Source organism: Hyla sarda, chromosome 5 (genome assembly GCF_029499605.1).
Source record: "Hyla sarda isolate aHylSar1 chromosome 5, aHylSar1.hap1, whole genome shotgun sequence".
NCBI classification, from domain to species: domain Eukaryota; kingdom Metazoa; phylum Chordata; class Amphibia; order Anura; family Hylidae; genus Hyla; species Hyla sarda.
The window spans coordinates 249406876-249422334 of record NC_079193.1 but is presented as its reverse complement, the minus strand read 5'-3'; the positions used below and the strand labels follow the sequence as shown (position 1 = coordinate 249422334).

Genomic DNA, 15459 nt, shown 5'->3' with positions numbered 1-15459 from the left:
CCCTCAGAGCGCACCTTAGCTCCTGCCACAATGCTAGCGTTTGCATTGCCGCATGGGCTCTGATCCCGGCACCCGGACACTCCCCGCCCTGACAAAGGAGTGCCCCGCAGCACCCACAGAACACACAGTACTTGGGGAACCCCCCCCCCCCCGAGCACATGGACCCACCGCTCTCTGCCACCGGCGCCCGGACACTCCCCCCCCCTCACATGGGAGTGCCCTGCAGTGTCGGTAATGCCCACAGCACTCGGAGCACTGTCCCCGAGCACACGGCAGCATAAATTGCCTCTGGTGCTCGGACATGCCCCCTATCACCCTGGGGCGGTCCTGCAGAGCCAGAGCTGCCCACCATGAGCCCATCCTGCCCTACCCTGCCCACAGGATAAGTGGACTTCACATCTATTGCGTCCGCAGCCATCTTTGACGCCTTGCTATACCCCCCATGCTGGCCCCGTTCCATTATAAAAGTGGGGTCTGGCAGACTGGGGGGCCCAGCAGCCTGAACCAGCTTTGCAGCTGGCCCAGACTTCTAGAAAGGATGGAACCCATAATGCACAGTATCCTGGGTCTTCTGTTTTTTTGCTTTTCTCTTTATTAATACATCCTCTCCCTGGTCATCACCGAATGTAAAATTCTGGAGGTGGGCTGGGGACTCCTGCATCACTATAGCCCTCAACAATCCCCCAGCCTCACTCTCCATATCATTCTTCTTGCTATCACTTAGCGGTAGTGCCACCTAAGCAGACTCGATGTAGCTGTCCTGGGTCTTGGTGGTCTGGGTGTCACAGGGAGTAGGGAAAGGCAATACATCATCCTCATGCAACACATAAAGAGAAACACAGCCGCACATCCACCATTTGTAATTTGATCTACTTGCTTCTCAGCATAATTTCGAAAACTAACAGGTTGCTAGTATACATTTTGATCAAAAAGTACAAGCCCACTCGCCACGTCAAGGCCACCTCGTTAGAGTGGGTCCCTAACCTGACACTGGCGTAGCCCCCGGCGGCGACCACTGCCTCCGAGACCCCATGCCCAATGGGGGGGAGCGACCCAGTGGCCAGGCAGTCCCACTACTGGCTGACCAAGCCCATGGCTCTGGGCCACTCCACCCCACAGACAAAGCATCACAGAAACAACGGCCGCCACAGAGAACCACACCAGTATGAAACCTACCACTGCCAGAGGGCTGGGAGAATGGTAGGAGGAAACCCTTATGCAGTTTCCTGCTAATTAAAAACGCCTGGGCCAAATGGGTGGAGCGGAGTGCTGGTCTTGGAAGAAGGGAGAGACTACATTCATCAGCTTCTCCCGGAAGAGACCACTCCCCTCCAGGATTTCTGCCCTCCCCTCCTCCAGCTTCACAGTCTCGCTTTTCAGCGCTGTGATCCTCTTCTTTAGTTCTGGACTGTTCTTTTTGGACCCCATGTTCACCAGATTCTGAGCCACACCCAGATCCTCTCTGGCCATCCACAGCTCCTTGCCGCACTGGCTTTACTCTGCAAACCAAGCGTCGATGCAGGAGCAGTATGTCGCGCTGGACTCTTTGGGTCCTCTTTGAGCCCACAACTCAACACTTTTCCTCCTCGCCTTCCTTCCACCAGATCTCTGGCTGGCACCTGTCTCCTGGAGAGCAGAGCCTGCATTGCTGCAAACTCTGCTAAATCTTCTCCCTCTTGCCAGAATAATGGCTGTCACTGTTTGCTCTCCACCCCCTGCCAGCCTGGAAGAACGGGAAGTGGAGGCCCGAGACTCCCAGGGCTCCATGCAGGAAGACCCTTCCCAGGAGGCAGCCACACTCCTGGGAAAGGCTGATGGAACACCTGCTCTGCTTTGCCTCTGGAAGTCTGGAGGTGCTCAAAAAGGGACACACCCAATGCTGCACACCCTGAACTGTTCTGGGCTGTGTGTAGCAGAGTTAGGGAGGAAGTTCTCCCCTGTGTGGCTTCAGATGATGTCATGTCTGTTGGGGAACGCCCCTTCCCAGTCTGTGAATCTGACTGAGACTGAGCAAAAAGAACAGGGCAATATCAAGGTAGAAAACTAAAATATAATAATAATAATAATAATAATAAAGGCAGTGGGGGGTTATCATGATGGGGGCAGCGAACTGGGAAGATTATAAAATGTAATAAGATCATGACGGGTACTCTTTAAAAAATATGTAGCAACCTTATACCAGTATACTAATTCTGTTCTCCATCTACAACATCAAGTTATAATTTAAATCTTTTGGCACTGGAATAGAAAAGAAATAGGAACTAGAAGTGCATGTTTGTAATCTGTAATTTCCTGGTAGTTTTGACTAGGAAAACAAAGTTTTGTGCTGTAGGTACTTAGTGGCATTCATACGGTATTTGCATCTGTAAATGATGTCATTAATCACATTAGACAGCTCTGGCTTTATATTAAAATGGAAATGGCTGCAGTCTCCAAATACATCTGTTTACAAGAACAGATTAATTTTATTTTGTTAAAATATTGAACAGAATGTTATGCTTCCTAGTCACAAACAAGTCTTTCAATTAAAGAAGCTGTCACAAACCTGTTCCTGAGGGCCTTGTATTCTCAAAGCCAAATCAGAACCAGTCCATTAATTTAGTGAAATGTTTAATTTGGGTTTGTGTATTTTATGCTTCAGTTGTGTGCGTTTTTTTTATTTTTTTATTTTGGCTTACAGTTAATGAAGAGTCATTTAGTGTCATTCACAGATCAATCACATTTTGAAAGCTGAAGACTTATCAGGGTTTTGCACTCTGTATAATAAAATCTATTAAAATGTAGATGTTTTGGGTGCTCAGAAGTCAATGTTGAATGTGAGGGGCTTATGTCATAATACAGTGCATAGTGAAAGTATTCGGCCCCCTTGAACTTTTCGACCTTTTGCCACATTTCAGGCTTCAAACATAAAGATATAAAACTGTAATTTTTTGGGAAGAATCAACAAGTGGGACCCAATCATGAAGTGGAACAAAATTTATTGGATATTTCAAACTTTGTTAACAAATAAAAACTGAAAAATTGGGCGTGCAAAATTATTCAGCCCTTTACTTTCAGTGCAGCAAACTTTCTCCAGAATTTCAGTGAGGATCTCTGAATGATCCAATGTTGACCTAAATGACTAATGATGATAAATAGAATCCACCTGTGTGTAATCAAGTCTCCGTATAAATGCGGAGAGAGCATTATGAAGAACAAGGAACACACCAGGCAGGTCCGAGATACTGTTGTGGAGAAGTTTTAAGCCAGATTTGGATACAAAAAGATTTCCCAAGCTTTAAACATCCCAAGGAGCACTGTGCAAGCGATAATATTAAAATGGAAGGAGACCACTGCAAATCTACGAAGACCTGGCCGTCCCTCTAAAATTTCAGCTCTTACAAGGAGAAGACTGATCGGAGATGCAGCAAAGAGGCCCATAATCTCTCTGGATGAACTGCAGAGATCTACAGCTGAGGTGGGAGACTCTGTCCATAGGACAACTATCAGTTGTATACTGCACAAATCTGGCCTTTATGGAAGAGTGGCAAGAAGAAAGCCATTTCTTTAAGATATCTATAAAAAGTGTTGTTTAAAGTTTGCCACAAGCCACCTGGGAGACACACCAAACATGTGAAATAAGGTGCTCTGGTCAGATGAATCCAAAATCAAACTTTTTGACAACAATGCAAAACGTTATGTTTGGCGTAAAAGCAACACAGCTCATCACCCTGAACACGCCATCCCCACTGTCAAACATGGTGGTGGCAGTATCATGGTTTGGGCCTGCTTTTCTTCAGCAGGGACAGGGAAGATAGTTAAAATTGATGGGAAGATGGATGGAGCCAAATACATGACCATTCTGGAAGAAAACCTGATGGAGTCTGCAAAAGACCTGAGACTGGGACGGAGATTTGTCTTCCAACAAGACAATGATACAAAACATGAAGCAAAATCTACAATGGAATGGTTCACAAATAAACATATCCAGGTGTTAGAATGGCCAAGTCAAAGTCCAGACCTGAATCCAATCGAGAATCTGTGGAAAGAACTGAAAACTGCTGTTCACAAACGCTCTCCATCCAACCTCACTGAGCTCAAGCTGTTTTGCAAGGAGGAATGGGCATAAATTTCAGCCTCTCGATGTGCAAAACTGATAGAGACGTACCCCAAGCAACTTACAGCTGCAATTGCAGCAAAAGGTGGCGCTACAAAGTATTAACTTAAGAGGGCTGAATAATTTTGCACGCCCAATTTTTCAGTATTTTTTTGTTAAAAAAGTTTGAAATATCCAATACATTTTGTTCCACTTCATGATTCTGTCCCACTTGTTGTTGATTCTTCACAAAAAATTACAGTTTTATATCTTCATGTTTGAAGCCTGAAATGTGGCAAAAGGTCGAAAAGTTCAAGAGGGCCGAATACTTTCACTATGCACTGCATAAAAATCAGCTTCCATGCACTGATTTTATGTTTTTGTGTTTGGACTGGGTTTATATCTAGAAGCAAATCTAAGCAGACAAGGTTGCCATGTAAGAAATAGGGATGGACAGATCTGTAGCCTGATGATTTGATAGGTTAAGACATTTTTAAGGGGTTTTCTGGGGGTAAACATTTTTAATATAAGCCTTGTCACGTAAAATAAATAAAAAGGCAATACTCACCTACCCTGAGCCACTAAAGAGGCCGCACTGCTGATCCTGGTTCCTGCTCATCTCTGGTTCCTGGTGACATGTCATTCCTGTAGGAACTGCCCTACTTAGCTTAGCAAATCAGTGGCTCCAGCTGTGTCTCACCTTAGTCAGTGATTGGTTTAGCGGGGAACTTCTTGCAGGGATAATGGTTTAAAAGGAACCAGGAAGTAGGGGTGACAGGGGAGGGGGACGGGGGGACAGGAATTAGCGGCATGGCAGCTGTGGGGCTTGGGGTAGGTAAGTATAATTTCTTACATTTTTTTATACTTCTACTAGGCATAAATTACTGATGCTTTCAATTAAATTGTAAAGTTGGAATTACTTTTATTTATTTATCTGTTTATGGTCACTTTAATTCATTGACAAGCACCTCCTAAAATATCATATATTTATTTAAATATTTAGCAAACAATAGTATAAAAAAATATATGTATTCAAATAAATCAATTAATAAAATGACGTGCGGCCCACAGGGCCCTTGTGTACTGCTCCGGTCACCTTAAAATAATTAGTGCATACAATTGTGAATATACATAAGTACTATGAATAAATAACATATGGACCACCTAACAGAAATAAAAAAGGACAAAGTCTTTGTAGTAATAAAATCCGAACAGATTGACAAATAGAAGTGGATAGTGACTAAAGATGCAAATTAGTATTGGCAGCCTCCCCCTTTACATAAGTTCCACTGTGATAGCCGTATTTGGGAAGTTCACTCAGTGTGTATCAAAGTTCAGCGTATAGTAACACTCACCTGTCCAGACGCGCTGGATGTAGATGTCCTCTATGAGTATAAATCTGTTTATCCTCATGGAGTACATCTACATCCATATGTATACATCTCTAGACCACCTCTGTATACCCCCCACTCCCTGACATCCTCTGTATACCCATAGACTGCCACAATAAACCCTTAGAATGCCCTTGTATACCCCCAGACATCCCCTTCAGCCCTTTTTTACCCCTACATATCCCCAGACAACTCCTGTATACCTGAGGCTCCATCTGTAGCCCCTAGGCTGCCTTTGTATACCTCTAGACTGCTACTTTATACCCCAGACATCTCCTTTATATCCCAAGACTGCCTCTGTATACCCCTTAACTGCCCTGTATACCTTTAGACTGCAAGTGCAGGATTTACCCCCCCCCCCCCCCCCCCAGCATAAATGCACATCTGAATTTTGGGTTGAGCACCTCCTGCCATCTGAAACCACGTCTTCATAGTTGTAAACAGATTTCCTTGAAGTAAGAAATGTGATCAGCACCATATTTATCACATGCCCTGCACCATGTAATAAATTTGGTGCAGGTACACAGTTAGTGCAGGCCCCAGCAGCAGGACCCCCATGATCAGACATCTTATCCCCAATCCTTTGGATAGAGGATAAGAAGTCTAGCAGCGGAGTACCCCTTTAAGTGAATATAATTGTTTAAATATAGCCACTGGTGTTATGCATAATAGGCATTTTTATTTAACTGTGGTTCCTGTAAAAATCTGTATATAAGAGGCAAAGTAGGCATATACTCATAGTACACTGATGTTGTAAACAGTTTTATATATAATATTTTCTCCTATATTTGATATGTCATTCTTTCCAGAGCTGGAAGCAGAGGAGTGGTGCAAGTCCCTATGCATGGAGTGTTTAGGAACAAGACTTAATGATATAAGCCTTGGTGAACCAGATCTGCTGGCTGCTGGGGTGCAAAGAGAACAGAATGGTGAGTAATTGATTTTATATCAGTATCAATGTAACACTCCTACAATGCTGTACAAACATGGAAAACCTCTCATTTGGTCAGTATCGGCTTATAAGTCAAGAATATGTGATGAATGCATTGTAACATACTTCGATAACAAAACAATTCAAAATATAGTGGTTTTATGGAAATTCCCATTGATAAGGGGGGTCTGACGCCTCAGCACTCCAACCTATTAGCAATAAATGGGCAATGGAGCAGCCCATTTGCATGTCTACTATCAAAGGGTATATTCAGTATAAACCCTTTACGTTTAATATACTTTCTTATTTTGCCAATTTTCCATGAACAAAATTATCTCTAAATTATCTATAACTAAATTAATTAATATAAATAACAAATAAAAAGTGTTCATTGAGCAGTTTCTAAACATAAGTAGACAACAGTAGAAGTAATTGGTAGGTTCTACGAGGAGTTACCATAAATGGTAATGGTATATGTTGAGTGCAGCTGGTAGATTACATATTAACTATACCTCAGGTATATTAGTGAGGGTATGTTAGTGAGCACTCGAGACAACAAAGTGCAGTTAATAACCTTTTAATAAAAAAAAAAAATCTTTATCACATATTGAAACCTTATGCCTTATAATAATAGTTTATAGATATAATTGTTATGTTCATAAAAGCACTAATATGTATAAACCTAGTCTGCAGGGCCATTAGTGGCACTGCATAGTACCCTTAGTTATTAAGCCAATTTGGCCTTATTGCTCAGTTTAACCCCTTAACCCCTTAAGGACACAGGTTTTTTCCATTTTTGCATTTTAATTTTCTCCTCCTTACCTTTAAAAAATCATAATTCTTTAAATTTTGCACCTAAAAATCCATATGATGGCTTATTTTTTGAGCCACCAATTCTACTTTGTAATGACATCAGTAATTTTACCCCAAAATCTACAGCGAAACAAAGAAAAAATCAGTGTGCTACAAAATTGAAGAAAAAATGCAATTTTGTATCTTTTGGGGGCTTTCGTTTCTACACAGTGCATTTTTCAGTAAAAATTGCACGTTAATTTTATTCTGTATAAAGAATTTATTCTGTATAACCATACAGTTAAAATGATACCCAATTTATATAGATTTGATTTTGTTGTACTTCTGAAAAAAATCATAACTACATGCAGGAAAATGTATACGTTTAAAATTGTCATCTTAATTTTTTTATTTTTCCACATACGGGCCAGTATGAGGGCTCATTTTTTGTGCTGTGATCTGAAGTTTTTATTGGTAGGATATTTGTAATGAACTGACTTTTTGATCGCTTTTTATTCATTTTTTTCATGATATAAAAAGTTAGACAAAATACGCTATTTTGGACTTTGGAAGTTTAATTAATGATATATTTTTATAGTTTGGACATTTCCACACGAGACAATACCACATATGTTTATTTTTATTTACACAGTTTTTTTTTTTTAAATGGGAAAAGGGGGTGATTCTTACTTTTATTAGGGAAGAGGTTAAATGATCTTTATTAACCCCTTAAGGACCCAGCCCAAATATACCTTAAGGACCCGGCCATTTTTTTAACATCTGACCACTGTCATTTCAAGCATTAATAACTCTGGGATGCTTTTACCTTTCATTTTGATTCCGAGATTGTTTTTTCGTGACATATTCTACTTTATGTTAGTGGAAAAATGTTGTCGATACTTGTTTCATTTCTTGGTGAAAAATTCCAAAATTTGATGAAAAAATTGAAAATTTTGCATTTTTTTTACTTTGAAGCTCTCTGCGTATAAGAAAAATAGACATTCCACATAAATTATACAATTATCCACATACACAATATGTCTACTTTATGTTTGCATCATAAAGTTGACATGTTTTTACTTTTGGAAGACATCAGAGGGCTTCAAAGCTCAGCAGCAATTTTCCAATTTTTCACAAAATTTTCAAAATTGGAATTTTTCAGGGACCAGTTCAGTTTTGAAGTGGATTTAAAGGGCCTACATATTAGAATTACCCCACAAATGACCCAATTATAAAAACTGGACCCCTCAAAGTATCCAAAATGACATTCAGTAAGTGTGTTAACCCTTTAGGTGTTTCACAGGAATAGCAGCAAAGTGAAGGAGAAAATTCAAAATCTTCATTTTTTACATTCGCATGTTCTTGGAAACCCAGTTTTTGAATTTTTACAATAGGTAAAAGGAGATAAATCTTCCTAAAATGTGTAACCCAATTTCTCTCGAGTAAGGAAATACCTCATATGTGTATGTCAAGTGTTCGGTGGGCACAGTAGGGGGCTCAGAAGGGAAGGAGCGACAATGGGATTTTGAAGAGTGTGTTTTTCTGAAATGGTTTTTGGATAGCATGTCACATTTAAGAAGCCCCTATGGTTCCAGAACAGCAACAAAAAAAACACATGGCATACTATTTTGGAAACTACACCCCTCAAGGAACGTAACAAGGGGTACAGTGAGCCTTCACACCCCACAGGTGCTTCACGACTTTATGTCAAAGTTGGATGTGTTAATACATTTTTTGTTCACTAAAATGCTAGTTTTCCCCCAAATTTAACATTTTTACAAGGAGTAATAGGAGAAAATGCCCCCCAAAATTTGTAACCCCATCTCTTCTGAGTATGTTAATACCCCATGTGTGTACGTCAAGTGCACTGCGGGCGCACTACAATGCTCAGAAGAGAAGGAGTCACATTTGGCTTTTGGAAAGCACATTTTGCTGAAATGGTTTTTCTAGGGCATGTCGCATTTAGGAAGCCCCTATGGTGCCAGAACAGTTAAGAAAAAAACATGGCCTACTATTTTGGAAACTACACCCCTCAAGGAACGTAACAAGGGGTACAGTGAGCCTTAACACCCCACAGGTGTTTGACGACTTTTCGTTAAAGTTGGATGTGTAAATGAAAAAAATATATATTTTTCACAAAAATGCTGGTTTTCCCCCTAAATTTTACATTTTTACAAGGGGTAAAAGGAGAAAATGCCCCCCAAAATTTGCAACCCGATCTCTTCTGAGTATGGTAATACCCCATGTGTGGATGTCAAGTGCACTGTGAGCGCACTACAATGCTCAGAAGAGGAGTCACATTTGGCTTTTGGAAAGCACATTTTGCAGAAATGTTTTTTGGGGGGCATGTCGCATTTAGGAAGCCCCTATGGTGCCAGAACAGCAAAAAAAAAAAAAGAAAAACACATGGCATACTATTTTGGAAACTACACCCCTCAAGGAACGTAACAGTGAGCCTTTGGATGTGTAAATTATTTTAATTTTTTTTTTTTTTTTTTTTACTAAAATACAGTTTTTTCCCCAAAATTTTGATTTTTAGAAGGGGTAATAGGAGAAAATGCCCCCCAAAATGTGTAACCCCATATCTTCTGAGTATGGTAATGCCCCATGTGTGGACGTTAAGTGCACTGCGGGCGCACTACAATGCTCAGAAGAGAAGGAGTCACATTTGCAAATTTTGCTGAAATGGGGGGGGGCATGTCGCATTTAGTGCCAGAACAGCAAAAAAAAAAAATTTATTTGTAAATACATTTCTTTGGCATAAGGACATACCTCATATCTGGACTTGTCACAGAAGAACAGGAGTGCAGTCAGGGGCCTTGAGCTTTGAAATCGCTGCCTGTGGAGCCAGAACAGTGGGACCCCCCCTCAAGGGGCATTACATGGGGTAATTAATAAACGTTACATGGGGTAAGTTACTAAAATGGGGTACAGTGGGACAAAAAATTATAAAACAGGTTATGTTCCCAGAATGATGACCCAGAGCATAGCCAAAACTAAAGAATATGCCCAACCCAAACCCTATACTCTGAATCATTATTCTGGGAATGTGATGTGTGTGGCCGTCCCTAACCTGTTGCCTCAAATGCGCATTTCAGGCAACATAAAAAGTCCCCGATGATAGTGACTCAGTGACCCAGGACCCGTTTTTTTTTTTTTTTTTAAATACCCCCAGAGGTCTTATCAGTTTATTTTTACTTAATTTCTTTTTTTTCTGAATTTTTTTTTGGGGCAATTTAGTGGTTGTATGGGGTTAAAATTTGGAATGTACTCTGGACTTGGTACATTGGGGTCAAATTATGGAAAATTAAAATGAAAAGGGAAAATTTTGTACCGCATTGAAGTGTGATACTCCCTGAAGCAGTTTTTAATGCAGAGGCCCGGATGATTGGGGCAAGTGTCACATTGATAGGTGGTATTCTTCCGTATCCCCCTCCTGTGGCACACTCTGCATTTTTTCTGGGTTCGTCGCTTCTTTCCAGTGTGGGGGATCTCACCTGGAAAGTGTTGGCCTGGGACGATCCTGGCACCTATTACTTCAGTTCCTTCTGAACTCCGGCCTGCTCTTTCCCGGTCAGCAAAGATCATGGCCTTTAGGACTTCTTCTTGGAACTGGAGGAATGTCCCTGTGCTGCCAGCGTTCTGGTACAGTACAAAAGAGTTGTACATGGCAACCTGTACCAAGTAGAAGGCAACTTTCTTGTACCATACACGTGTTTTCCGCATGGCGTTATATGGCTTCAGGGTTTGATCAGAAAGATCAACTCCCCCCATATACCGATTGTAGTCCAGAATAAAATCGGGCTTGAGGACCGTTGTTGTGGTACCTCGCACAGGGACAGGTGAGCTGCCGTTGTCATGAATTGTGGTCAGCATAAGGACATCCCTCTTATCCTTATACCTGACCAGCAACAGGTTTTCATGGGCAAGGGCACGGGACTCACCCTTGGACATAGGTGTCTGCAGAAAATTTAGAGGGAGGTCTCTCTGATTCTTCCGCACGGTCCCACAAGCGGACGTGGATCTGGGAGGGATGTGAAGAGAGGGATGCTGGTATAAAAGTTGTCCACATACACGTGGTAACCCTTATCCAGCAATGGGTACATAAGGTCACAAACGATTTTCCCGCTAACACCCAGAGTGGGGGAACAATCTGGGGGTTCAATACGGGAATCTCGTCCCTCATACACCCTAAGCTTGTAAGTATACCCGGAGGTACTCTCACAAAGTTTATAAAGCTTCACGCCATACCGCGCCCACTTCTAGGGAATATACTGGCGGAATATGAGTCTCCCCTTAAAAGTGATAAGAGACTAATCTACAGAGAGCTCCCTAAGCGGTACGTAGGCCTCCAAAAATTGGGCCCCAAAGTGATCGATGACCGGCCTCACTTTGTAAAGCCGGTCATAGGCGGGATCACCTCGGGGTGGACATGCCTCATTATCTGCATAATTAAGGCATTTCCGAATGGCCTCGAACCGCTTCCGTGCCATGGCCATACTGTACAGCGGGGTCTGGTATAGGATGTCCCCGCTCCAGTACTGCCTGACGCTAGGCTTTTTGACCAGGCCCATGTGCAGCACGAGGCTCCAAAATGTCCTCATTTCGGCTGCACTGACGGCGTACCATTCATTGGACCTGGCTAAAAAAGAATTAGGGTGGTGGGCGATGAACTGCCTGGCATACAGATTCGTCTGCTCCACCATTAGATTGACCAGGCTGTCACTGAAAAAAATAACTGAAATAGTCAAATTCAGTGAACCCAGCCGTGTCAATCCGGATTCCGGAGTTGCCAACAAACTCCAGAACCCGTGGCTGATAACCTTCTGGGGGTCTCCAGACAGGTTCACCGGAAGGGGGCTCCGGTAAAATCGCCTGGGGGGTCGGACTCCTAGTACGAGTGGCATTGTCACTCGTACTAGTGCCGGCCACTGGGCCACTTTCATGGGGGGTGCGTGGCCTTGCCTGGCGGCGTCTCCGCCGCCGTGCAGGGGGCTCGTCATCATTACTAGATGATGAGGAGGATGATGAAGAACACAGGAATGTTGGATCTTCTTTGTCCTCACTGACAGATTCGGAGTCGGAGGCAAGAAAAGCGTATGCCTCCCCTGCCGAAAATGCCTGGCGAGCCATCGCCTTTTTTTTGGCAGGGGGGTTTGGTGGCGGGGGGGAGGGTGTGTCTGTGTGGGGGGGGATGTATGTAGTGAGTGCTTGGTGTAACTATTAGATATAACGGTGTGTGATTAGAAATCACACACCGTTATATAAGGGAGGAAAAAAAATTGTGGACAAAATAAAAATGGGGGGGCAAATGCAGCACCCTGAACGCCTAATAGGGCCCGGATCACACTGAAAAATTTGTGGTGGACCCTTGGGGACCTATTAGGGAGTTTTACTTTTTTTTTTACTTTTTTTTACACTCACTCCTACCTTGCTCTGGAGTGTATTCTTTCCCTGCTCTGTCCCTGCAGATCTTCTTCCCTGAGGGGGCTCTGATCGCACAGAGGGGGGGTCCCTGGCACCTTCGAGCATCTTTGCCCGCTGACTGAACTCAGTTAACGGGCAGAGCTGCAAGAAGATGCAGTTAACCCCTCCCCTGCCGGCTGCTATTGGATGGACGATCGTCCAGCCAATAGCAGCGCTCCTGGGAGGGTGACTAAATCGCCACCTCCCCATAGATACAGTGGGTGATAGGGGGTGTATTGTACACCCCCGATCACCTTGTATCTCCGGGTCATCGGCTCACACGTGACCCGTATGACCCGAATCCCGGCAGATCGTTAGTGTGAATTCACTAACGATCTGCCACGATCGCCGACACGGGGGGGGGGGGGTCTGATGACCCCCCTCGGCATTTGCACGGGATGCCTGCTGAACAATATCAGCAGGCATCCCGATCCGGTCCCCGCCCGGCGCGCGGCAGGGACTGAAATTCCCACGGGCGTATGGATACGTCCTGGGTCCTTAAGTACCAGAAAGCCAGGGCGTATCCATACGCCCTAGGTCCTTAAAGGGTTAAAGGGGTATTCCAGGCCAAAACTTTTTTTTAATATATCAACTGGCTCCGGAAAGTTAAACAGATTTGTAAATTATTTGAAGAGAGAAAATATATAACCAATCCTTCTAGGATTTTACCCCGAAGGGTACACAATGAATGCAAGTATAGTATGGAGAAATTTCAATTGATATAAATTTTATTAAACATGTATAAAACAATTGATAAAAAGTGGTATTGATCACAAAAATGAAAAGACTTGATTCTAACAATCATATATGGTGGAAAAAATTAGTAAAAAAAAAAAAAATATATATATATATATATATATATATGCGTGTAAAAAAAAAAATTATTAAAAAATATATACCGGTCTGGAAAAAGGGGATTGAGTCCTTTTCTGGTGCAGCTGATGAAATATCTTAGTGATGAATAAATGGACCAGTAGTGTATACACTTGTACAATTGATTTTATCAGTCTATTGACTAGTACAGGCTTACTGGTCTGTGTTAGATGCTGCTGTCACAGTGTGTCTCACCCGCTCCTGGCGCTTGTTGTTGTCTCCGTCCACCATACGCCGGCTGCGCTGGCACAGGGCTGTCACTCGTGCAAAGTTTGGATTATGCAGGGGTACGTTTGGCACAACGTCCTCAGTGGCCTCCGTGCTGCTCCTGTGGTGGTATTGCAGGGCGGGCGCAGCGCTGGTGTCCCTCGTGGTGGATGATGATGAAGAATGTTTTTTTCTCAGGGCGGGTGGAGGATGGATATTTCCCAGCAGATTCAGGTTAGTAAGAAATCGTGGTATGAGTCCAGGTCGGACTACAGCTGCAGTGGTGGATATTTCCAATGTGTAGCAAGTCTCTGTGCCAGGTTCACACCAACGATGTGTAACAAGGTGCGGCAATTTAACCTAGACGCGTTTTAGGGTTCTTTTGCTGAATAGCATGACCCTTTCTTCAGTAGGAAAAATACAGAATATATTGAAGCTTCTCATATGGATCATTTATATATGGTGGTTCACATTTGGAGCTAATTTGTGAACAGAACAGAAATAATATCTGGCCTGGATTACACAACTGAGTCTAGTAACTATTAGTCCAAGTTCAGACTAAATGATAGCGTTTTTATTCACATATATATGTGTTATAATGCAGGAGAGGCGTTAAACAGCAACATGAATACTACTATAAACACAAGGATAACCTATAAAATCGCATCCAACTTATTGGATGCAGAAAAGAACTAATATCTTTACAATAAAACAATATTATCTATAAATACATATTACTTGAAGACATATTCATATAATGTTAACATAAAATAAAGAACAATATAATTGAAAGTGCATAGAATGAAATAAAAAATAAAATAAAATAAAAATGATAAATAATAATAAATAAAATAAAAATAAAAATAAAAATAAAATAAAAATAAAAATAAATATAAATAAAAATAAATATGAAAATAAAAATAAAAATAAATATAAATAATAATAAATAAAAATAAAATGAAAATGAAAATAATAATGACAATAAATAAAAATGAAAATGAAAATAAAAATAATGATAATCATAATAAATATAAGTAATAATAATAATGGTAATGAAAATAAAAAATAAAATAAATAAAAATGAAAATAATGATAAATATAAAAATAAATAATAATGATAAAAAAGTAAAAAATAAATAAAAATAAAAATAAAAAATACAAACAAAATACAATAAAAATAATAATGAAATTATTAACGGAATAGCAAAATGGACATTGTATATCATATTGGGAATGGAGATGACATTCTTGATGAGGTCGAGGGGGTTTGTATCATCTCCAGTGGGCGCCTCCTATTGATTAAATAGAGGCGCACAATGGTAGAGGAGCAAACCCCCTCAAAGGAAACTGAATAGTTCCAGACTTGAATTGAGACCATTGGGTTCCAAAGTACCGAACTCAAATATCTTTTTACTTTCAGCTTTTGACATCTGGATCATATAACTTCCACCCCTCCAGTTTGGCCTAACAATTTGAAAACCTTTGAAAGTGAGACTTGATGGATCTTTTTTGTGAAACTTAGTGAAATGTAATGATAGGGGGTGTAAAGCTGAAAGTAAAAAGATATTTGAGTTCGGTACTTTGGAACCCAATGGTCTCAATTCAAGTCTGGAACTATTCGGTTTCCTTTGAGGGGGTTTGCTCCTCTACCATTGTGCGCCTCTATTTAATCAATAGGAGGTGCCCACTGGAGATGATACAAACCCCCTCGACCTCATCAAGAA

General features: G+C 41.6%; 1 protein-coding gene across 3 annotated transcripts in view; it reads left to right on the top strand.

Moving 5' to 3' along the window:
* The window catches only part of DOK6 (docking protein 6), a 602763-nt gene that overhangs the window by 286494 nt on the left and 300810 nt on the right, over positions 1–15459 (top strand). For all 3 annotated transcript variants that reach the window (XM_056521475.1, XM_056521474.1, XM_056521476.1), the window contains one exon: positions 6276–6395. In XM_056521475.1, coding sequence (XP_056377450.1) covers positions 6276–6395 — 120 coding nt within the window. The remainder of the gene's footprint in view (positions 1–6275; positions 6396–15459) is intronic.